The 24,146-nt window shown below is 39.6% G+C and overlaps 1 protein-coding gene across 4 annotated transcripts in view; it reads right to left on the reverse strand.

The window, feature by feature from the left end:
* Positions 1 to 2,196: 2,196 nt before the first annotated feature.
* Positions 2,197 to 24,146, reverse strand: part of LOC108698560 (rho GTPase-activating protein 7) — a 119,216-nt gene continuing 97,266 nt past the window's right edge. For 2 of the 4 annotated variants that reach the window (XM_018230149.2, XM_018230154.2), the window contains exons 3-14: positions 20,669 to 20,750; positions 16,337 to 16,400; positions 13,282 to 14,702; positions 12,228 to 12,404; positions 7,903 to 8,062; positions 7,609 to 7,807; positions 6,548 to 6,761; positions 5,621 to 5,735; positions 5,040 to 5,258; positions 4,536 to 4,753; positions 4,201 to 4,374; positions 2,197 to 2,739 (exon numbers count right to left, since the gene is read on the reverse strand). In XM_018230149.2, the coding sequence (XP_018085638.1) occupies positions 2,619 to 2,739; positions 4,201 to 4,374; positions 4,536 to 4,753; positions 5,040 to 5,258; positions 5,621 to 5,735; positions 6,548 to 6,761; positions 7,609 to 7,807; positions 7,903 to 8,062; positions 12,228 to 12,404; positions 13,282 to 14,702; positions 16,337 to 16,400; positions 20,669 to 20,750 (3,164 nt within the window). In that variant the 3' untranslated portion in view covers positions 2,197 to 2,618. Of the gene's footprint in view, positions 2,740 to 4,200; positions 4,375 to 4,535; positions 4,754 to 5,039; positions 5,259 to 5,620; positions 5,736 to 6,547; positions 6,762 to 7,608; positions 7,808 to 7,902; positions 8,063 to 12,227; positions 12,405 to 13,281; positions 14,703 to 16,336; positions 16,401 to 18,459; positions 18,498 to 20,668; positions 20,751 to 22,094; positions 22,170 to 24,146 lie in introns of all 4 variants that reach the window. The other 2 variants (XM_041589028.1, XM_041589027.1) reach the window with 2 other exon arrangements.

The raw sequence follows: 24,146 nt of genomic DNA on the forward strand, positions 1-24,146 counted from the left end.
GGGTCTGGAATGCTGCAGACGGGGCCTTTGTAATTTAAGTTGTGTGTTGTGGCAGCCTTTGGGCTAGATTACACAGCTATTAAGTACTCACTCCCTCAGCATGGTCTTTGCACCTATAGTGCATTGTAGAAAACAAAATGGACAGGAGGGTAAGACTGGCCTGCCATGGTCCCAGAGCTTCTCCTGGTCAGCCCCAGCCAGGCCCGGACTGGCAATCTGTGGCTTGTGGCAAATGCCAGAGGGGCTGCTATAAGGTGCCAAAGAAAGTCACTATTTAGTGGCCTGGTGGGGCTGTTTGGGCCTCTGTGTACCTGAAAAGGCAGGGCCTATTTTGACTCTCAGTCCAGACCAGGCCCCAGCCAAAATTCGACAAAAGACATTTCTTATTTATATCATAGGGTTTGCATGATATCTACTTTACAACTGCCTACAAGCAATTGTTCAGGTTCTCCAGTGGGGCCTAGGAGGCCATGTCTGAGGCTGAAGGTACATGGGCCTATTCTCCATGTCATAAGCTATAATGGAAACTGCCTCTTATAAAAGGCATCATCTAGATATGATAGGTACTTTCCAATAAAGTCAATTTCAGGTGGCACGGGCAGCTTTGGGTGGATTTTCAGCCTGTGGAGAAGCTCCCAAATTACCCATGAACCCAACGTCATAATCCAAAATGCTCAAAGAAAAGACTACACACACTTTTTATAACATGAAGCCAGTATGGTTATTACCACTGGTTTTTGCCATCAATACATGATTGTCAATAGCTAGGCTTAACTTGACCAAGCTTAAAAAGTAGAAAAAGCTGCATCTTATAACCAGTTGTCAACAACGTAAACACTTACTAACGTTGCCTCGTGAGTTACACAGCCCCTATACTATATTAACACTACAGTAAATATTTAGGCTCTGTTAATGAATAGGTACTGGATTGTCATTAAATAGACACTGTCCACACATAGTGTGCTATTGTTTTTGTTTATTCTATTGTATCTAGCATTTAAGGGTCAGGACACACAGGCAGATTCAGGGAGATTAGTTGCCCGGCGACTAATCTCCTCTTCTTCAGGGCGACTAATCTGCCTTCCCGCCGGGTAAAATGTAAATCGCCGGAGGGATAGCACTCTGAGCGATTCGTTTTCCGAAGTTGCCCGAAGTTTTCTCGCAGAGCGACTAATCTCCCCGAATCTGCCTGTGTGCCCTGACCCTAATAGTTCTGTGTAGCTGCTTTTACAGAGAATATAAACCTAAACTAAACGTATATGATTTCAACATGCTGCAGGTTTGTGGTCTCTGCTTCACTGAGTCCAGCTTGCACACCTATCCATGGAACACTGCAGCCAATAAAAGGTTTCCTTTTGCTGTCAGGCTGAGGATTGTTGAGTTTGCCGTGACTCATTCTGGAATCTCAGTCATAAAACATGACTAGGCTGCTGTGTTTTATGGACAGGAAGGAAGTAGATAAAGCTAAATAACTTCCAAGAAGAGTGGATCTTCTCTGTGTATGTAGTAAAAAGGATTTGGGAAAAAAGATAAACACAAACGAAAAACAAAAGGTAAATATGCTTAACTATGCCCCCTGTATTGGGATATATACGGACATAGAAAAAGATGGCCTCTCCATGTGGCCATGGTATGAACATAAGGAGACGGGTGTGAAGATACAGCAAAGTAATATTTGGGGTTTGGAACTGCTCATTTTGCTGCAGGAATACAAGCTCAGAAAACTATATGATATTATTTAATGGGGGAAAAGGATCAATGTGCTATTTTGCCCCTCCTGGGCAACGGATACCAAGCTCCTGAAAGTGCCGCAAGACAATAACAATCCAAGAACACAAAGTTCTGGTATTGCAGACAACAAGCATTTAGCATTTGGTGACAATTTAGCAGCATTTGGGTGTGACAGTCATCTTTTCTAATGCACTGAAGGCCGCTCCGTTTCTGTAGGACTAATACTTTCCCAATGCCGGCTGATGGCTATTGGGGAGAGCTGAACGTTATACTTCCAACAGAATCTGGAGGACTGCAGCTGCCCATGGCTGTAGCTAATTCAGCCTCCCCCCAAGCAAAGATGGACTCTTTAGCAAAGTCTGACACATAACAACATGAACCTGAGATTAAAACCAGTACAGCTGTCTATCAGTGTACCAGACACTGAGACTGACTTCATTCAATAGGACAACACACATTCACACATTTTCTCTGTGCAAATCTTTCTTTTCTGCTTAAAAAAAACAAAACAAAACAAAACGAGCATCAATAAGTACAAGTACCAATTATTCCAGTGGATACACCAGTCCCACAATATAATGGCATGCAAAAGGGAAATGTGATGTTAATGTACGTTTGCACAACGGAGGTTTCCAACAGTCAGTTTGCTTCTCAGAAGCAGTGGGAATCCGTATGCAGGAAAACATACAGCTTGTTGTGCACGGAGAGGTCCTGGGGAATAGAGCAAGCACAAGAGCCAGGAAGCAGCTTTATATTAAAGATACAGTCAGTGCCCAAACAACTTGCAAAGTCCAACAACTGGGGAACGCTGTGTCTCCCAAGACTCGTGATAAATGGCCATCAGGATCACTTCCACTTTCTCAGACCTTATACTGCAGCCTGGCACATCACCTGGACTTTCCATCTTTGTTTTCTGATTGTTGGTTGACAAAAGAGTCTCTGATTCTTACAACTTCAGCGGCACAAAGGTGTCCAAAAATCTTATTGTACCACTCTGGCATATGGCCCCTAAAACAACACAACAAAAAGACAATATTATAACAGACTTATTTTATGAGAAAAATACAACAGTAAAGCATATAGACTAGGGATACATTAAGCAAAAGACAAAGGTTTTATTTGTTGTGAGATACAGGTCCCCATGACAGATCGTTTAGGCTATCTTATTTGTTATGTTATGAATGAATGAAGCCAAAAAGTGAAAAATACCCGATAAGGGTTTTTTTCCCACTGCTTAAAGGGATACTGACATGGGAAAAAAATATTTTTTCAAAATGAATCATTTAATAGTGCTGCTCCAGCAGAATTCTGCACTGAAATCCATTTCTCAAAAGAGCAAACAGATTTTTTTATATTCAATTTTGAAATCTGACATGGGGCTAGACATATTGTCAATTTCCCAGCTGCTCCAGTCTTGTGACTTGTGCTCTGATAAACTTCAATCACTCTTTACTGCTGTACTGCAAGTTGGAGTGATATCACCCCCCTCCCCTTTTCCCCCCAGCAGCCAAACAAAAGAACAATGGGAAGGTAACCAGATAGAAGCTCCCTAACACAAGATAACAGCTGCCTGGTAGATCTAAGAACAGCACTCAATAGTAAAAACCCATGTCCCACTGAGACACATTCAGTTACATTGAGAAGGAAAAACAGCAGCCTGCCAGAAAGCATTTCTCTCCTAAAGTGCAGGCACAAGTCACATGACCAGGGGCAGCTGGGAAATTGACAAAATGTCTTGCACCATGTCAGATTTCAAAATTGAATATAAAAAAATCTGTTTGCTCTTTTGATAAATGGATTGCAGTGCAGAATTCTGCTGGAGCAGCACTATTAAATGATTCATTTTGAAAAAATATTTTTTTCCCATGACAGTATCCCTTTAAGCAGTGGGAAAAAAACCCTTATCGGGTATTTTTCTCTTTTTGGCTTCATTCATAACATAACAAATAAGATAGCCTAAACTATCTGTCATGGGGACCAGACTATTCTGACAGGCACCCAAATTTTTTTGACGCAGCGTATTTTCACCAGTGAATTCTCTCCGCAGTTTTGCAAATTTATTTGCGGCAGTGGAACACAGAAATTCGCCACAAATTTGCGCCTGGCGAATATATTCGCCCATCACTATTGCCAACTTATGGCCCAGTTTATGAACCCAAAGTGCAACTTTGCCAGACTGATTTTCATCTGCCCATACCCAAGCAAGCAGAAGCACCTTTTGGAGGCTACATCTGGCCTGAAGGCCCTCCTCTGAAAAACCATACTTTATGCAATACAAAGAATTCTGTTTAAAAAAGAAGCAATAAACTTACACCAGGACTAGTAATACAATGTAACCATTACAACAAGTAGGTATTTACTAGCAACTGATTGTAAAGCCAAATATTTTATTGGTTGCTATGGGTTATTTTATCTGGTGCAACTGAACCGAGCGTTCTAGAAGTATTCTGCTTCTTACTTGGTCATTACCTCAAATCAGCTCTGCACAGGTATGTGAGCTTGGACTTTCCAGAGTTGCATGGTTCAATGAGGTATCTGGACATGAGCACGTTGACTCTGACGCCGAGCTGAGGAGCACGATCATGATCTACTGAAGTGCATGAAAGAACACAAGCACCTTTGCCCAAGTTGGTCCTCCATGTTCTGTAGGGAAATACAGAGTTACGGTTGAGGCAATGGAAAGAAACATTGAAGTGATATAAGCCACAGTATCTCATCTGTTTAAACTGTGTTTACATTAGAAAATATCTTATATTTAACATTCATGACACCTCCCAATGCTGGTCAGGTTTATGAACACGCACCTTAATACAACAAAGTCCCTGGCTGGATGGGGCGCCATATAATTTTGCACATATTGATAAATGTCAGTCTGCTCATCCAAACTCTCAATAACTTTGGAATCCAGGAGATCTTCATCCCACAAGTGCTGCTGTTTCAGCAAACGGTGAAGAATATCTTCTGGCTGAGCAGGGATGTCAACAGTGGCTTTCCACAATCGAAGAGGAGGGCCTTCACACACCTGAAAGAAAATATGTGGTTGGCAATGAGAATGAAGAATATTTTTTTCCAGCCCCCTGCAGTTTAGAAACAGCATCCCTGGGTCCTTAAAGACTAAGATCTCTTGGTACCCTATCTAGGGTCAAATCAGTGCTATGGGGACCCGGAAAAGGCTAGGTGATCCAGTCCAAGTAGATTACACCTGCTTTTGCAGTAGTTTAACAACAGTTGGGCTGCAACGTTAATGTTTCTGCATTGCATCCCCAGTCCTGTAACTCCATCCCTGTTATTTTCAAACAATAATTCACCTTTTTGTAAGACAAGTCTGCCTGCTCTGATGTGGAACAGTTGACCCAGCCTTTGAACTTGTCTTTAGCATCCTTAAGTAAGACATCAATGTTCTCTTGAAGGTACGACTGGTAGTCACACAGCCCCTCTCCGTTGCCATTAACAAGCTCCTCTAGACACACAGGCCTCAGCTCATGTTCCATGTATGAATTACGGCACTTGCTCATTTCTTCAGGGATCTATGAGACAAAAAAAAGCAAAATGTGAGTTTTTCAGATGAACAATAAACCAGTTGTTAGCGATTTACTGTATTTAAAGGAAAGAATGAGTATTAACGATTATGTGACATTGTTATTATTAGCAACAAATCCAAATTAATTGACCGTGTCAATGCTGGGGAAATATGCAACATATGCTGGAATGATCCTAATCCTGGAGGTTTAAATTGTTACATAACTGGTGCTGGTACTACCAAAGGACTAAGGACTTCAAGAAGAAAAACAATACGGAATGGTCCGGCGGCCGGGATCTAGGAAATATCTGTAAAGCGCTTACACAGTTGTAGAATAAACCACATTAACACAATCTGACAAAACCTCACCTGGAAAAGTTTCTTGCATTCGGCAATCATGTGAGCCAAACCCTGAGTGGCAGCAAGGTTTTCATTCAGGTCCTTCTGATCAGGCTTTCCTAAACTCTGCTTTCTGTGCATAACCCTGGAATGAAATGAGAACATAGCAAAGGTTTAGTCAAATGCTACTTAAGATATGTTATGTTATTGTATGTGGAAATTAATATTTTAAGTCAATCTGCACATGGCTGTCTTGTTCTTCAAAAGAGAATTAAAATAATATTTCCCTGCCACTCTCAGGCTAAAAAATTGCTATACCAGCAGTGGCAGGCAACTACCATTACACTCATGAGGACTTCGGAAAACGAAGTGCTCTGAAAGCAGTAGATTTAGATCTTAGCCGTCAGGAAGGCATTGCGGGGAGATTAGTTGCCCGAAGAAGAGGCGATTTGTTGCAGGGCAACTAATCTCCCCCAAATAGCACTGTGTGCCTCTACCCTTAGAAGTAGGGTAAGGGTGTAGGGAAGTGTAGGATATGGTTACTTTGTTTGGAATTATTCTGTAAATTATATTGTTTTAATGTATTTTGTCCACACAGCATTATTTACATTTCACCAATCGTTAGATCTGCCTATAGTAAGAGTACTCCTGTGGTCTGAATGTTGAGGGAAAAAACGGTCTATAATAAATGAATGATTGAGGTGTTGGCTGTAACAGTTGTGATGTTGGTCCTGGATAACAGACTATTTTACATTATACCCCATATGATATGATATTCATATACTCCTAATAAGGGAGTATTTTTATGGCCTATGGGCTCCATAGACATTTTTTAGACTACGAATGCTGAAATAGTCTGGCTCCTGGACACATGGTACTTGGAGAAATCAGACGAGAGCTTTTTTTAATGTACGTTTCTGTAGTGCAAACTTCACATTCTATGCCATGTCTAAGTACCTGGGAGAAGAGTTTTCTCTTTTCAAGGTGTTCAGGTGGAACAAGGAAGGAGCCAAACACACAGCGAGGTTGGTGGGGGTCATCTGGTTTTCATCTACAGCTGCTGCAACATCACTCAGGAAGTATAAAAGAGTTTGCAGGACTTCCCTGTTTTCATCGGGCAACAGCATAATGGCCGCCTTGATTGCCTGCAGGCGTTGCTCCTTGGGTACATCTGCAAAGAACAAAGGATACCAGTCACCTATAGCACACCATTTAACATATATAAATATTGGAAGGGGGGGTTAAGCAGAAGCGAGAAAAGTAAAACAGAGAGAAAAGATCATTGGAGAAAAGGCTATCAGTCATAGGAGCTAAAGGGATTAACTGGAGAGCAAAGGAGAAATTTCCCATGCTGCATGTCTGTAAAGTAACTAATAGGGTTACTAATGCAAATACGTTCTTCTCTGAAGCATGAATAAGAATAAAATCATGAAAAAATGCAGGCCCCTGACAAATACATGTGAAAACCTGAATCAACAGCTCTATGGTTACGGAGCACAACAGACACCTCTGTTTTCCATGAGCCTCAGTGTGGACATTGACCAGAACACTTCTGTTTTTAATAAGCGCTTTCAAGCCAATACTTTCAGGCCAACCAGCTTCAACAATAAACACTCTGTATCAATCGATAGCCAAAAAACGTTTCAAGCACAAATTACATGATCCGATGAAGCGCAATGACAAAAATAAACACAGAGGTAAAAAAATAAAATGGAGTATCAGGAGACTTGAGAAGTTTACTGTCAAACCAGTAATCCTAGACTTGAATAGGCCCAAGTAATGGCAGGCCGTGAATGCTATGGCTCACCAGTTGTCTCAGCAGCCTCCACTGTCAGGGGTCTGGTGATACCTCTGATCAGGAACATTTACTCTTTGCATGTGGTAAATTATTTCCAGGCTAAGCAAAAAGCTTAAGGTCTCTGATAATACATGGGGTGACAGAACAGCAAGTCTGCATCCCTCTTACAAATCCCAGCACTCTGAGCACTTAGAAGACATAAAGAAGAACAGAAACTTACACTGGTAGATTTGCAGGAAAGTTTCGGAAAGCTTGCTGGTTAAAAGTGGCTCGGGCAGGTCCCTGAAGTACTGCTTGAACATGTCCGCAACATCATACGCAGACTGTCCCTCGTAGGTCAAGCTGTCCGAGTTGTTTTCACTTATCTCCCGCAAAGCCAGGATCCTGGACTTAACACCTGATTTTCTGAAAAGCCCCACCTGTGTAATCCAAGGGGAGGGTAAAAAAAAGATTAAGTATGGAGTGCAACACCACAACGAAATAACTGTGCAGCAGAAAGGGTGCGAATACCAACCTGATCCAAGCACTGGCCACGTAAGTAACGCATGGCCAGCTGGATGCTTTGTGGCAATGGCTGACCAGTGCGCTGCACATTTATTGCAAGAGGAATGCCAAACACATTTCGGTCCTTGTAGTCTGGCACTTTCACGCGCTTCATAAATTTTGGCACGGCCCTATTCAAATACATGAAAAACAATCAATAATGAATGTTATATACAATATACATACTTTTACTACCATAGTAACAAATGATACAGAAGGTTTCCACCCAGGGGCGCTCCGCCAATGAGGCGAGTTGAGACACTCGCCTCAGGCGGCAGCGCCCCTCTGGTTGCCAGGGGCGGCAAAAATGGTGCTCCTGGTAACTAAGAGCCGAATTTCCGGTTTTAAACCCGGAAATGCGGCTCTTCTAATGCAGAGAGCTCAATTGCTAGCGACGTGCACCCCCCGCCGACCCCAATATGGCGTTGAAGGTGAGTGCCGTGGGGAGGCGGCAAAAACGAAGGCCACCTCGGGCGGCAAATTGGGTAGGATCGGCCCTGGTTCCACCACTAACAAAGCCCCCCTTGAGCGAGAGAGGCTACTGTTCAACATTTACTTTACTGGGTCATTAATCCGCTACACTGCATGTTCTGGTGGCCAGATTATGATACAATAACGAAGGGCCACAACCGGGCACAAGAATTGCATGATTTTTCCATGGGTGAATACTGAATCCCAATACTGATGAAACGCTGGGATTTTGCTATTAAGGCATCTAGCCAGGTGTCCTACCAGAAAATGAAATTCACAAGATCATCAACCAAAATTTTCAGTTTTCACCTGAACCCCATCTAATCACTTGTTTTCATGTGATTTTCGCAGACATTTGTGGATGACAACTGTTTAAAAAAACATCATGTAATGGCCACACTGGCTTATCTTGGGGTGTACTTGGTCTTTGTAGACAGTCTATGAAGTTTATCTAATGAAGATAAATGTAAAGCAACTGGACTTGTACTGTTGAAATTCTTGAAATGAAGACTATCTAATACCTCCACTAAATATTTTGTGTTTGGGTAAACCATTATGGTTTTTGTTCCTTATATTATTCATATACCACTAACATACATACGTGCAAATGCTGCCAAATAAGTGATTGAAAAATAGGGCACCTCCAACAAAATGAATAAGCTATGGTGGTAAATAAATCCTATTTAGAAGTATTGAATCAATAGAACAGCAACCCTAGTAGGAACCAATAGAACAGCAACACTTGTAAGCAGAAAGGTTGAATCAATTCTAATTTTTTGAGAAGGAACGTGATGCCCCATATTTTATAAAAGACACTAAACTAAGTTGGCTGAACCCTTCAGACCAAGGTGGCAGCTTATCAGACCATATATGAGCCCCTACCCCTAAAAAAAATGTATCTGGCCAAAAATTGGGCAGATACAGATAGGGCAGGTATAAAAATTCCACTGGGGCAAGGTCTGTATTAGTTTGTTGGTGCAGTCCTCTCCCAATTGCCTGATATGGCCCAGCACATAGGTGACCGTATCAGGCAAAGATCAGCAACTACAGGCGTATGCCCATCTTTTGCCCAGGTTCAGCACCCAATAAGTTGGTTTCATTTAAACAGGCCGAATGTAAATGTTACCTGCTCATTGGTTGATATGGATTACAGAACCCGAGTAAACGAAAGACTTTACCCCTATGTGTACAATTGGCTTTGTCCTGGTACATCACAGTATACAGTATTTCCCATTAACTTGATAGAAAGTATTCTCTCCATGTTATATTTACTGCACAGAGACTTGTGGCAACAAAATAAACTGAACCCCAAAAGATACGGGCCCATTAACAAATTTACTGAGCGGAATAATTAAGCCTTTGCCAGAACAGAAAAGAAAGTCAATAAATCGGGTAGGTTGTGACCCCCTAATAGTGTGACTTTTTTTTACTCTGTGCTCTTTATCTAGAAGAAAGTGGCCGGGATTACAAAGGAGGTTTTGTGCAGCGAGATGTGTTGCTAACAAAGGGCCGAATGAAGATCTGCCAGCCAGCAGTATGCGCAACAGCAGGGATCTGATGTTAAGCACCGAATGCCGCCAGCCAGAAACATCCCATCTACAAATGACTGATTTGAAAGTGAAAGGCGGATGGAAGCGAGTGAGGAAACGAGATCCACAAAGGAACAATTCTGTAGAACAGACTTCTCAACAATGAGTAACTCACATATTCAACTAAAGTATCCAGAATGGGGAAAATACAAAAAAGGATATTTGTTTCTGCACGGGGTTATTTGCCACACTTTACACATCCATATCGACCACTGCTTATGCATTGAACTAAACCCAGGTATTCCACTGGCTTGCAAGAAACCTTTACAGAAAGAATACAGTGCATCAAACCCCAAATCTATAAACAACACAGGAGCTACTGGTATAGTGAGGCACATACTTTATCCATCAACAGTAGATGCACAGCAACACTTAGAAAGCCAGTTCTGTTGCTATACAGGTGTGGGATCCATTATCCAGAAACCAGTTATCCAGAAAGCTCAGAATAACAGAAGGCTGACTCCACTTTATCTAAATAATATCCAAAGCAAAACCAGCCTGTTGGGTTTATTTAATGTTGAAATGATTTTCTAGTAGACTTAAGGTATGAAGATCCAAATTACGGAAAGATCTGTTATCTGGAAAACCCCAGGTCCCAAGCATTCTGAATAGCAGGCCCCATACCCGTACTACCAATTCCAGAACACACTGAAATGTGAATGCAGCATCTGGAGGGATTGGGCTGCAGACCCCCGATTTATGATTGTGTATTACTATAATGTACCCCCTACTTTAAAACATGGATATCAGAAGTCATGTGGAGTTCCATGTCCTTTATAAAAGCACTCAGTCTGCAGATCTTTGCCCTTTATAGAACTCTTGGTAACTTTTAATATCTTTACATTACAAAGATGGGTGTTGTTATAGCTGTTTATATCACTGGTCCTCAACCAGTAGCTCACGAGTAACATGTTGCTCACCAACTACTTGGATGTTTCTCCCAGTGGCCTCAAAGAGGGTGCTTATTTTTGAATTCTTGGCTTAGAGACAAGTTTTGGTTGCATAAAACCAAATGTACTGCCAAACAGAGCCTCCCGTAGACTGCAAATCAACAAAGTGGCTACCAAATACGCAATCACAGCCTTTATTTGGCATCCCCTAGGTCTAGGACTTTCTTCATGCTTGTGCTGATCCCCAACTTTTCTTCATTTGAAAAAGACTCACGAGTAAAAGAGGTTGGGGACCCCTGGTATATATATTATATGGGTGTTGTGACTTACTGCATTTTGAGTCATTAGCTAAAGGATGCCGGGAGTTGTAGTGCACCAAAGGTAAAAGGGCAAATCTTTTACACTATTATAATATATGAAACATGGGCTATTAACAGAAGCAAGTCCAGCTGAATAATGTTTAGGCGGATAAACAAAGGGAATCCGTTCATTAACAGAGAGAAGCTAGAGCAGAAAAAAAAGGGGTGACGAAATCCATGGAGAATGTGAAGCATTCAGGCGTGATCAGTCAGCACCCGTTCCAGTGTTTACAACAAACAACATACACATTTACCAGAATAGAGATAATAGCTGCTTTGAATGGGGAAGGCTTTGATGCTGTGTGTTCAGAGATTCTTGTGGTGAGGATGAAGCTAAAGATGATATATATATATATATATATATATATATATATATATATATATATATATATATATATATATATATATAGAGAGAGATATAGAGATATATATATATATAGAGAGAGATATATACATATATATATATGCAATGTGTAGTGTTTATGTGCATCTCTGCAAATCCCATAGCAGCTGTCTACAAAACAAATCTGCAATTATGTGCATGAACGACGATGGAAGTCCCGGCCGTTAGTTGTTTTCACAGATACGCCCAAAGGAAAGCTATGGCTAATATAGCATGTACAAGGTGTATGTGCTATATTAGCCATAATGCTTATGGTCTATGTGTTTATCTATTCAGATATCTGCAGACAGAGACATCTTTTGTCGGTTGCATTAACTGAGCATATATATATAAGATTGATTATTTATAAATAAAGGACAGAAAAGCAGTATAGCCTGGCACTGGCCTACTTTTGGACAGCGGTACTTGCTGCTTATTACCAACTGGCCCTCTCATTGGGGGCATCAAAGAGGGTTAAGATTAACTGGCAAGTATTCGTACCGAAATAACAAATAGCACCAATTACATAGTCTTACAAACTCTTGATCGAAATCTAAAATGATTACTATAATGTTGAAGCAACTATAGATTTTTGCTTGACCTACCAGCTGAAGCCGTGCTTGTTGGAAGGGGTATATTTTTCCAGAAGAGCAGTTAACTTTAAGAGTGAAAACTTCTGCAGCAAGTTGATCTGAGTCACGGACTGGCAGTTAATCTGCAACGAAGCGGAACTTAAACTGGGACGGTGGGAGCTCTGGAAGCTGTGCCATCTGAACCGGTGTCTGTGTTTAGTAAAGAGAAATAAGCTCAACAACTGCATGTGAATAAATCTACCTCCCCTACAATGGAGGTTACTTCTTTATAAGACACAATAATGGTAAATTAAATTCTAAAAATGTATCCATTTACTGCTGCTGTAATTGTATAGAATTTTTCCCACTTCCTTATCCAAGGACCTTTCCAAACGCATAAAGTAATGAGACAATAATTATAAATAAATATGTTTGATTATATTGATCCACAGAGTGATTAGAGAAGCACCAAATACCAAAAACATCATCTATGTTGCTTCTTCAGTTTAAATGGGCATGGCTACAAGACATATATTTAACAGGAAGTGAGCTCTTCTAGGCAAGCAGAAAGAGACATGGGTGTGGCTATAAGACATATTTAGTAGGAAGTGAGCTCTTTCAAGCAAGCAGAAAGAGACTTCAAAACAAACCACATTTTTCTGACACACAAAGTCCATTTTCCATTATGTCTTCACCAATAGTAAAATTGTCACTACCATTTTAATTCTAGATGTTTTTTTTTTTTTTTTTAAAAATTAAGAGTCAGGGCACATGCTCAGATTCGGGGGGGGTTTGGTCGCCCAGCGACAACTCTCCTCTTCTTCGGGGCAACTAATCTCCCTGAACTGCCTCCCGCCGGCTAGAATATAAATCTACAGCAGGATGGCACTCGGACCACTTCGTTTTCCGAAGTTTCCTCTTGAGGCAACTTCGGAAAACGAAACGGAGAACAATTTCCCCGAATCTTGAGCGTGTGCCCTGACCCTAAAGGTGGTATTATATGGCATGTTATTCAACTTTGGCCATAAATGTGGTAAATCCTATTGCACTGACCCAAAGCAAAGGAATGAAAAATAAAAGTACAAACCTGTTAGTTCGCGTCAGAGAAGCCCCAACTCCGGAGTCTCTCCGTGCCTGGATTACTGTTGCTTCTTCACAATCGTTAAATGAATTTCCTGTGCTATCAAGATCACTAAGAGCATTGCAGTCATTGTCAATATCCAAATGTATCTGCTTGGGAGAGGAAGGGCAGGGAGACACAGAATCTAAAGCAGAATCAGAATCTCCTTCATCATAAAATTTCTCTGACCACTGATTCACAATCCTTTGCATCCCCTTGACATGGTATAATATGTCATCAAGTTCTGGAAAGATGTCTTCATTTTCCAGATCAGCCAGGTCGCTGTTACTGGAATACAGTAGAGTGCCTGGTACATTGTCATAAATACTCAAGCGGCTTCCTTCAGAACAACAAGAATTCCGTCTTTGGCTGCTAACTGAACTTTTGCAGCTGCTGATGCTATTTTCCCTTGTAAAGCTGTGGTTGTCATGTCCATGGAAACTCCCAGTTCTCCAGTTGACAGAGGTGCTACTGTCAGAAGGAGACAAATTGCCATTTGAAAGTGCCTTGGGAAAGGTGCCAGGTTTGTGGTCTTCAGGAATAAAAAACACAGCGTCCTCACCAAAAGTCCTCTGGTTTTTATAGTTCTGTTCTAGGACATCACTAAATGTTGACTGATTGAAAGGGTCAAAGCCCTCTAAGTACATACCTACTCTTTTATGGCAGGCACTTAAGCTCCTTGTCCTTGTTACGGGACTGGGAGTGCTCACAGCACTGCTAGTCTCTGATTGGCTACTGCTGCTACTTGTCTGAGTTGAGTTCGATATGCTTCTTTTCCGCACCTTGGGTGCATTGATATGATTGCCATTAAGGGAAGAAATGTCTACACAGTTAAGTTGCTTTAGCTTATCATCATCCACCGCTTCTTGGAGGATAGGTTCACTAATAATCAGACCCAGTTTGGAATGCGACTTCTTTCTACTGTTAGAGCCTTTGATTTTAAGGCTTTCCATCCTCTTAAGGAGGCTCTTTGTTCTGGACTTTGAGTTCTTTTGGTTAGCCTTGGAGGTGAAATTAAAATTGGAAAGCTCTGTTGGTGATGGAAGGCTCCCAAATGAGTCATCGTTGGCAATAAAATTTCCAGACGAACAAATGCTGGTGACAGAATTTGTTCTTGTTGTGCTGGCCTCACTAGGAAGGTGTGCTCTGGGACTTTCACTGCTGGTGCTGGTAATTGATAATACATCTTGGCGCTCACTAATTTCTGTGAGGATACTGTCCTGGCTAGTTGCATTTGCCAGCTGGTGTGCATCAGACAACAGTGCTTTTGGTCCTTGACCAAGAGGAAAGACTTCAAATTCTTCTAGTCGAGACCACCTCTTACTGTGCCTTTGAAATGTCCATTTACCACTGATTGCACATGGTTCATCTTCATCAGACTCTTCACTCTACAGATCACAGAATACATACATTAAAAACAATGTTTGGACACAACTGTTTTAGGTTTTTTTTTAAAAAGAAAATTGTTTGGTAATGTGGTGTACAATCTACTTAATATGTGAAAAACACGGCTTACCAAGGGAAACTTAAGCTTGCTAATAAACACTAAAGGATAGCATAAGCTGCAGAGTGGGGAGACCTTTCAGCTGGATTTATATTAAAAATGTTGCAGTTTTGATACTGTTGTAGAGATTTTCAAGAGTTCAGAATCTCTGTTCCATGCAGCTTACACATAGCAAAGGCTATCTTAAATTCTGAGGGGCCTATTTAATAAAACTCAAGATATCGGTTTTTTTCATAAGAAGAAAAATAGAAAAAAAACCTGGCAAGCTTCAATATAAGTCAATGGTCAGTGTGATTTCAATATTTTATTTTTATATAAAATTGTAAAAAATGAATGGATTTTTGTTGCAATCTTGTTTCGTTCCATAAAAGAACACAGTCAAGTTCTTTTGTAAAGATGCTAGCGTTCGATTATTCAAGAAACAAAATGAATAGTGATTTTTTTTTTTTTGTGATTGAATTTCGGAAAAGCTCAAATAAAAAAAAAATCATAAATGGGCTTTGTTATATGTTTTATCCCAGGTTACATTTTAATTAAAGTACAAAAAAAGCAGAAAAACTAGAATCAAGCATTTTATGTGAACAGTCTCCTCTGTTATAAGTTAATTATAAAGGACTCAAAAAACACACAACAACTTTAAAGAGACACAATGAATAGAGAATTGGATTAATGACCATTCATGGGTGTTTGCAAACTATTTCCCTTAAGGGATGCTGGAGTTGAAAACAATGCTTAACCACAACTTTTACCCCCATCCCCCCCACTTACTAAGTCAAATCATTAACTATAAAAGCACCAGGGGTAGAAGAGAGATTTGCAGTTTGAAGCTATGTACTGCTCTGTAATGTCTAAAAATTTATGAAATATAGACTTTTTAGCCATTTAGTGAATCCAACACAATCTGAAGGTTTCGTTTAACTATGTTCTATAACAAGGTACAGTATAAATGTCTTAATTTAAAGAAATTGTCATTTCTTCCATGTAATTGGACTTTTTGCTAGACTCTGCATTCCTGAATAATAATATACATTACCATATCTGTATAATAGGAGCTCATTAAGATCCTTAACAAAATCATGGAATGCTGTTTAGAACAAGCCGTATCATTTAGGGTGCATTTTATATCAATCTATCATTGTTTCATATTTAAAAAGGAGAAAATCTCATTTTTTAGCTAATAAGGGAAAGTGAGACCCTTATACAATCATCTAGAAATTATATTATAAATCAAAGGAAATGTTATCGCAAAGAGGTAATTGCCATTAAGCAGGAAATAATTAGTAAGGAGTTTAACTCTCAGAAAGAAGTAGGAATGATATTTTTCTCTCTAAGTGATTTATTCCTCTGCAATCTCTTCCATTTCTGGGGTTAATTAGTTAGCCCCCATGCAGCCTTACAGAATCCATTTACAAAAGTCCAGGCCGCTCCAATTCCACATACTATAAATCTATCCTGTTAAGCAAAAGTCATTATTTACTAGGCCACAGTCAAGAAATGTAAGAAGTGAAATACACTTACCCTTTTCCTGTTTGGGCTAATTTCTAATTTCATCACAGCACACTTGTTTAAAGTATTCAATCGCCTACAGAAGGAGAAAAAGAAATGTATGTTAAATCACAAGAATAAGATGGTGCCTAGAGTTTCAGCTACTGTAGTGTTCGTACAAGCGGACTTAGACCTTATCTACATATAAAAAAAGACACAAGCACACGAGTTAGAACTTGGAGGTCAATGAAAGACCTCTATGGACAAGGGCAGTCCACTCATTACGCAAGTCTTTCGTTTCCGCGTCATATCTTATCAAGAAATTAAGCACACTACAGTTCAACACAATATAGTGGAAAAATCCAACAAGGGGATGTTTTTGAAAGGGAGTCTCAATAAACACCACTTTTTTTTAAGATCATATGAAATGTATACAGGTATCCAGAATGGTCGGAACCTGGGCTTTTCCAGATAATGGATCTTTCCGTAATTTAGATCTTAATGCCTTAAGTTTACTAGAAAATCATGTAAACATTAAGGGGCAGATTTATCAATGGTCGAAGTGAATTTGAGGGAATCTTCGAAGTAAAAAAATTCGAAATTCTAAGAAATATTTTGGATACTTCGACCATCGAATAGGATACTACGACTTCGAATTTAAGTAAAAATCGTTCGACCATTCGAACATTTGATAATCAAAGTACTGTCTCTTTATAAAAAACTTAGACTTCAATACTTTGCCAACCTAAACCTGCCGAATTGCTGTTTAGCCTATGGGGACCTGCCAGAGCATATTTGGATATGTTTTTTGGATTCGAAGGAAGATTGTATGATCGTACGATAAAATCGTTCAAATTGTACGATTCGAAGTACGATCGGAGTACGATCTTACGATGTATAAAATAAAGTAGTTCCACTTCGAAATTCGACCCTTGATAAATCTGCCCCTAAGGGTAAGGCCAGACGAGGAGATTCGGGGAGATTTTGTCGCCTGGCGACTTATCGCCGCGTCTTTTGCGCGACTATTTCCCCGAACTGACTCAGCGTCTTTTCCCCATAGGCTACAGCGCAAAATCGCCTGCGCTAATGCACACGCGGCGATGCGTTTTCAATAGTCGCCCAAAGTTGCCTCAGTGAGGCAGGCGACAAAATCTCCCCGAATCTCCTCGTCTGGCCTTACCCTTAATAAACCCAATAGGCTGGTTTTGCTTCCAATAAGGATTAATTATTAATCTTAGTTGGGATCAAGTACAAAAAAACTTTTATTATTAATGAGAAAAAGGAAATCATAACAGGAATTATTCCGATTAAATGGAGTCTTACTGGATAATGGGCTTCCGGATAACGGATCCCATACCTGTACCTATATTGTGGGCTTTGTAAAGAAGTAAAAATCATATCATGGTTAAACGTCCAAATATGAACATGCTTCTAAAACAGAATGACTGAATTCTATTCATTTTGCTTCAAATTCTTTCCTCTGTAGTCAAAGCCTATGCTGGTAAGGTTGTTTGTGTTACATGGCAGTCTGGAAAGTCCCAGTTAAATGAGCCCTGTCTGTATTTAATGGAGGAGCCTCCCTACCCCAAACTCAAATGTGTTACAGTTCAGTGCAGAAATGCTGTGAATTCTCCAAGATGCCAGTTATGCAGATCCCTACTTTAAAAATAAATAATGGCGCAATGTTATTGGCGTATGGACCATATTCATAGTCATGTTATAGATGCTGCTTCCTAATGGAAAAATGGGAAGCTCTGATGTAAGTCTCTCCTGTACTCCAACATTCCTAAGCATGTTTGTACATTTAACGACCAATCTCCAGCATCAAGAAACTGCATGTGCCATAGCCTTAAGATAATGAACAGCTCTAAACTAGGCCAAGACTACTGAACAACATGAAGGCATTTTTTTTTTTTTTTTTTTTTTTTTACAAGCATTGAACAAACAGATGGACCAAACAGTAGTCAAACGTCTGTCCGCCTTGTATACGTAAAACATTACTCCAGGGTAAGGGTGTCACCTTTGGCTTCACAGATGGATTCTGATCAGTACACGCCTTCTGGGTTGGTTATAGATTATAGGGTTTCTACGGACATTGAAGCAAGACGTGACATTCTTAAATCAGGATCAACACCTTTCACAATCATTTTGATTACCTGTGCTAATCAAGATCAAGATGCCGGCCTTTAATGAGCTGTAACAATCAGATGGCGACACCTTTGTATTAGGGACAGAAAGGCAACACAATATTCTGATATACTGTAAACTTTTATGATGATTAGGAAGAGCGGGCTGTACTGATAAACTATTGGGCACCTGTTTTCTGAGAGGAGAGGGCTGCAAGCAATGTTCCCTCTAAGGTCTGCACTTGTGTGGGAGCACACACATTTTGAGGCCAACACACACAAATTTTGGTGCGCACAAAGTTTTTTTTTGTATGAAAACACAACATTTTGTATGAATTCTGGCTTAAGCAAACAATTTTTAAAAACTACACACAAAAGATTTTTTTGTGTGCACATAGCAGAATTATCTGCTCCCCAAAAAAAGAAAGGCTATTAATGTCTCCAAATGACTCAACGGACCTCTGCCATTGATTTGTACATGAACTCGGCAGGTTTTAGGTGCCAAATATCCGAATTAGGACTGTTTCCATGTTTGAGGTGTGATAAATCTCACATTCAAATTTACATTCGATTAGGAGGGATTAAAATTTGAATGTGTTAATTTTGACACTCGGAAATTTTGATTTAATATTCGACCCTTGATAAATCTGCCCCTTATAGTAGGCTGCCTTCCCCACCTTGTCTAATGGCTTTGATCTACAAAAAGGATCTTCAGTAGGGGTGAGAATTGTCTGTTTTTAAATTGGAAAGCCTGGAATTGGCAAGTGCTGTCCAGTTTGTAAACAGCTGTCTGGCAGAAATCCCAGACAGAAAAATAAAATATAGGCACTTATATTCGTTTGCCCTGGAATGAAGACATTTGCACCAGCAGCTGAAAACAGATACAGAAGAGTCTGCTCTCAGACAGATACACTTTCACTGATCATGTAATAATCATGTAAATAATGTTAAAATTTACTCAAAATTTGACACACTTGGTGTCAATGAAAAGCCACACAAGAGTAACCAAGATTGAATTTCCAGTAAACCTTAATTTATGTGCACAACATAATACATAGCGTTTGTGACCTTGCACACGCTTTGCTTAGTCAACTGTAAGGACACAGACACAAATCTAGAATCTCCTACACATACAACGCACAAATGTATTGCATCAACAACTAACTACAAAATGCCCAGAATCAATCGTGCTAAATACGTAGGTTTTGCCTCAGTCGTCAGTATTACTGGGCCAATAAACTCAAATGGAGGAAAGTTATTATGTAAACATGATAGGGCTCATTTACCAAGTATGGAAATTCTTCATGATCATCATCGTCATTCATGTGATTCATTTGGATGACCATTGATCACAATGTGGACCCTAAACAACAGTTTATCTGTAACAGATTCTATCAATTGCAACTGTAAATACAATGTAATGGTATCCATGGTGAAACTTCATAAGGATGAATTATGACATCCATTTGTCTACCACAATTAATCCAGGTGCTTGCCTGATACTTGCTCGGTTCTAACCCAGGCAGCAAAAGAGAGCTGGCACCTCTGGCTGGTGTCAATTCCAGCACCTTGCTACCATTCTACAATCATAAACAACCCCCAAATAAATACAAAATTCAAAATACAGATGTGGACACACCAGAACATCAAGTCAACAATGTTGGTTCACTGATCCCTATGTGAACCTGCTAATCAAAGTCTTTAGTGAAAGTCTTTAGAATGACCAGCGGGGGACTATATCCCTTGTTATCACTTGTGGATGTGCATAAGCCGGTGTGGTGACCCAGGTGCTACCGCTGTCCTTTTGCACTGGCTTCAAAAGAAGAGCTAAAAGTAAATACTAAGGAATTACAGCTAATGATGGCAATTAATTAGGTAAGAACTAAAACCAGACACTTCTGTATGATTTCCAGTGACAAGGGTCAGTGGTTTTCAATATGGGACAACTAAATTCCTATTCAAGCATTCTTGGAAGAGTTTGCACACTGAGTACAACTTAAGACACATGACTGGCTTCATTTTTGTAGTCATTAGGCAATGAAACTGGCCTTTTTTTAACCCCCACTTTTAACATTCAATGTTATCCAAAGAACATGGGATATAAAAACAATTGCGACATTGTATATGCATTAAAGTGCTCCATCTTTCTTTTTATCTAAACGCCTTTCAGCTATGTACAACATTAGCAAGTAATCCCCCTGGCACAAAAACAACGAGCAGATTCAGATTTGGCACTGACCTGCACAATGCCTCGATTGCATCCCTGTCCAAGAAGTCATGGTCCTTCTTTACCGAGGAGATGTCAATAGGAAAAAGCAGATCTGTGTGGTTAAAGAAAAAAATACAGTTAGAGGCATGTGGACAAATTTATGAAATATGCACAGAAAATTTTAGGCCAAAAAAAAATCGGTTGTTTATAATGCATCCTGAGCTTACAAATTGCTAACTGACATACAGGTATGGGATCAGTTATCCGAAAACCATTATCTAGAAAGTTAAGAATTATGGAAAGGCTGTCTCCCATGTTATCCAAATTTTTAACAATGTTTTCCTTTTTCTCTGTAATAAAATAGTACCTTGTGCTTGATCCCAACTAAATTTATACTAGACTGCACATATAAAATTGGCAAAATAATTCATGGCATATGACTCCTCACAGCACTACCACATTTTTCTTACCCAAGTCCTATGATAGCAATTACAAGTTTTTGGTCATCAAGCTGCTGTGAAGAGCAACTGGCTGGGAATGCCTAGAGTTCTAAGGAAAACAGTTGGAGGGCAACAACCTTTACATCCCTGATTAAAGGAAAACTATACCCCCCCAAACAATGTAGGTCTCTATAAAAAGATATTGCATAAACAGCTCATATATAAAATCCTGCTTCATGTAAATAAACCATTTTCATAATAATATACTTTTCTAGTAGTATGTGCCATTGGGTAATCATAAATAGAAAATTGCCATTTTAAAAAATAAGGGCCGCCCCCTGGGATCGTAGGATTCACTGTACTCACAAACATACCAACAAACCATACATGTTAGGTCACATGAGCCAATTAACAGTCAGAGTTCTGTCTTTTGCTTCCTCACTTCTTCCTGTTACAGTTAGAGTTGTAGTATTTCTGGTCAGGTGATCTCTGAGGCAGCACAGAGACCATCACGAAATAGTGGCTCAAGGCAAGAGATGTAAAAGGGCAAGATTTACTTAAATATACAGTATATTCCAGTTTGGTAAGATTCTTTAATATGCCACTTAATATGATATGAACTATCTGTTGCTTAAGTGTTCATTTGGGGGGTATAGTTTTCCTTTAAGGTCTTTGAATTTAGCTGAATGTTGTTTAGTTGACAGCTTGGATTGCTCTGAAGTCGATATTTTCACCACTACGGACACGAAACTGTGATTGAAATGATATCCTACTTACAACTAGTACAGTATTTATAATCCATGAGGCTGAAATTATATCATACTGAGTGCACAGAACTTTCTTTATTTACTGCATGTGTACATATAAGTAGGAAGTACAGGTAAGGGATCTGTTGTACCTTGTACTTGATCTAAACTAAGATATGAACCCTCATTGGACGAAAAATCAGCCTATTGGGTTTATTTAAATGTTTACATGATTTTCTAGTAGAAGTAAGGTATGATGATCCAAATTACCGAAAATCCCTTCTCCAAAAAAACTCCAGGTCCCGAGCATTCTGTTAACAGGTCCCATACCTATATTGTTTGCACCTGCAATGGCATTATTAGTATAATGAATACAGTTAAACTTCCACACACCACATAATCTCCATTTTTCAGTGCTCCTCAACTTCTAACTATCCCAAGCCCGATTTGCTCACAGATGAAGGAAGAAGGCGTATGAAATTCTTGGGAGGTTAGAACCCTACATTTACTTGAAAAACAGAAACGGGAAGCAAAGAGGGCTTTCTTCCTTCATTTGTGATAATTTAAAAGGAACCTAAACAAAACCCCCCAAAAAACAATTCTACTTGATACACTCTCATCAATAAAACAAGGCTTCAACTTGTACTATTTCCAACACATCACAAAAAACTCCTGAAAGACTTTCCCCAACAGGAAGGAAATGGGACGATTTCTGCATTTTTGGAAACCAAAGCTTTGTGAAATTTTCTTCTTCTTCTATCACGGAGGAGGAGGAGGCAGATGCTAAATGTGTTGGGCTTCTAACAGTTACAGGAACCAGATGTTTCCTGGTCTGTCCTTTGGAAACCAAGCAAAAAATCCTCCAAGATAAATTATGCCTGGTGCCATCTCAAATACCACAGTCATGCTTCTTTCACATGTTGGAGCAGCCTTGATAGTATTCACATGGGACACACACACACAAGAGGTCACATTAGATGGGCAATGTGAAGATAAAAGCACAGAGGCAAAGAGCTAGCAAGTTGAATATAAACCATCTGTGGAAGATCAAAGTGCTAAATAATTTGGAGTATCCTATCTGAAGATAAATATTTGGCCTATCTGGTTCTGCAAAGTTATATAAACATATGTATAAAGATTAGCCGAGAGACTGGCTGCTACATTGCCAATGCTGACAACATTTTAGTATTTTTCCAAAAGTAAGTGGATATGAAACGTGAGAACCAAAGAAAAGTTCTTGAACTGCAGCTGAACACCACAATATGAGCCCAATAATGTACTGTGTTTGCATTAAAAATGTGAGGGTAGAATCTGACAGCAATATTAATGAAGGGGGTCCAGGCACACTAGAAAATCCACAGGGCCCACAAAATATGAAGTAAAAGTTATATATTTCAATACAAATTAAAAGTGAACATGTGTTTCGTGCCCATAAGGCACTTTGTTATGCGTTAGAATCTGTCTGGTTCCTGGGGGTTGTAGTTCAGCCACAGGGTCACAGCCATGTGCTGATTAAGATTGAACGTCTACAGGTTATTTTACAGTTCACCACAACCAAATGCTTATAATAGAAATAAAATGCAGTTGGGGCGGTATACTTCCCATTGTTATTTTTCCATCCCATCCTGCCCAAAGCAGTCTTACTAGTACCAAATAACTTATAGTATAGATCCCATTTTAAAAGTAGACATATCCTAAAAAAGCAACAAAATGTATTGGGAAATGGAGCTCTGTATAGAACAAAAGGTACACACTTGGCTTTCTTTAAGTTTAAAACTAAAAGCAAACCCCCTTCAATAGCATTGTGCAAGTGAGAGAGACCAAAGAGTCTCATTGTGAAATGCTCTCCTCCAATAACAATATTATTCAGCAAAATGGCACAGAGTTTTCAATAGCCTTTAATAGAAAGCACTGTATATGACCCAATAAGCTGGTTTTGCTTCCAATAAGAATTAATTATATCTTAGTTGGGATCGAGTACAAGCTATTTAATTATTACTATTTTATCATCTGTAACAATTTTAATTACTGTAATTAAAAATGGGGTCTGTAGGAAATGACCTTCCCATAATTCAGAACCTTCTGGATAACAGGTTTCTGGATAATGGATCCCATACCTGTACGTACACTTGCTGTATACTTTCCCCTTAAATCTATAAGAAGTAAGTAAACTATGAGTACAAGATGAAACTCACATTACAGCAATTCAAATGCTCTTGATGGTTTCCCCTATACAGTATATTCTGGACATTTTTGTGCTGAATCTGCCATTAAAGAATCCGTACATCTGCCATGGGATAATGAGAGGGCCTCATCCCTTTG

Source organism: Xenopus laevis, chromosome 1L (assembly GCF_017654675.1).
Source record: "Xenopus laevis strain J_2021 chromosome 1L, Xenopus_laevis_v10.1, whole genome shotgun sequence".
In the NCBI taxonomy this organism is placed as follows: Eukaryota; Metazoa; Chordata; class Amphibia; order Anura; family Pipidae; genus Xenopus; species Xenopus laevis.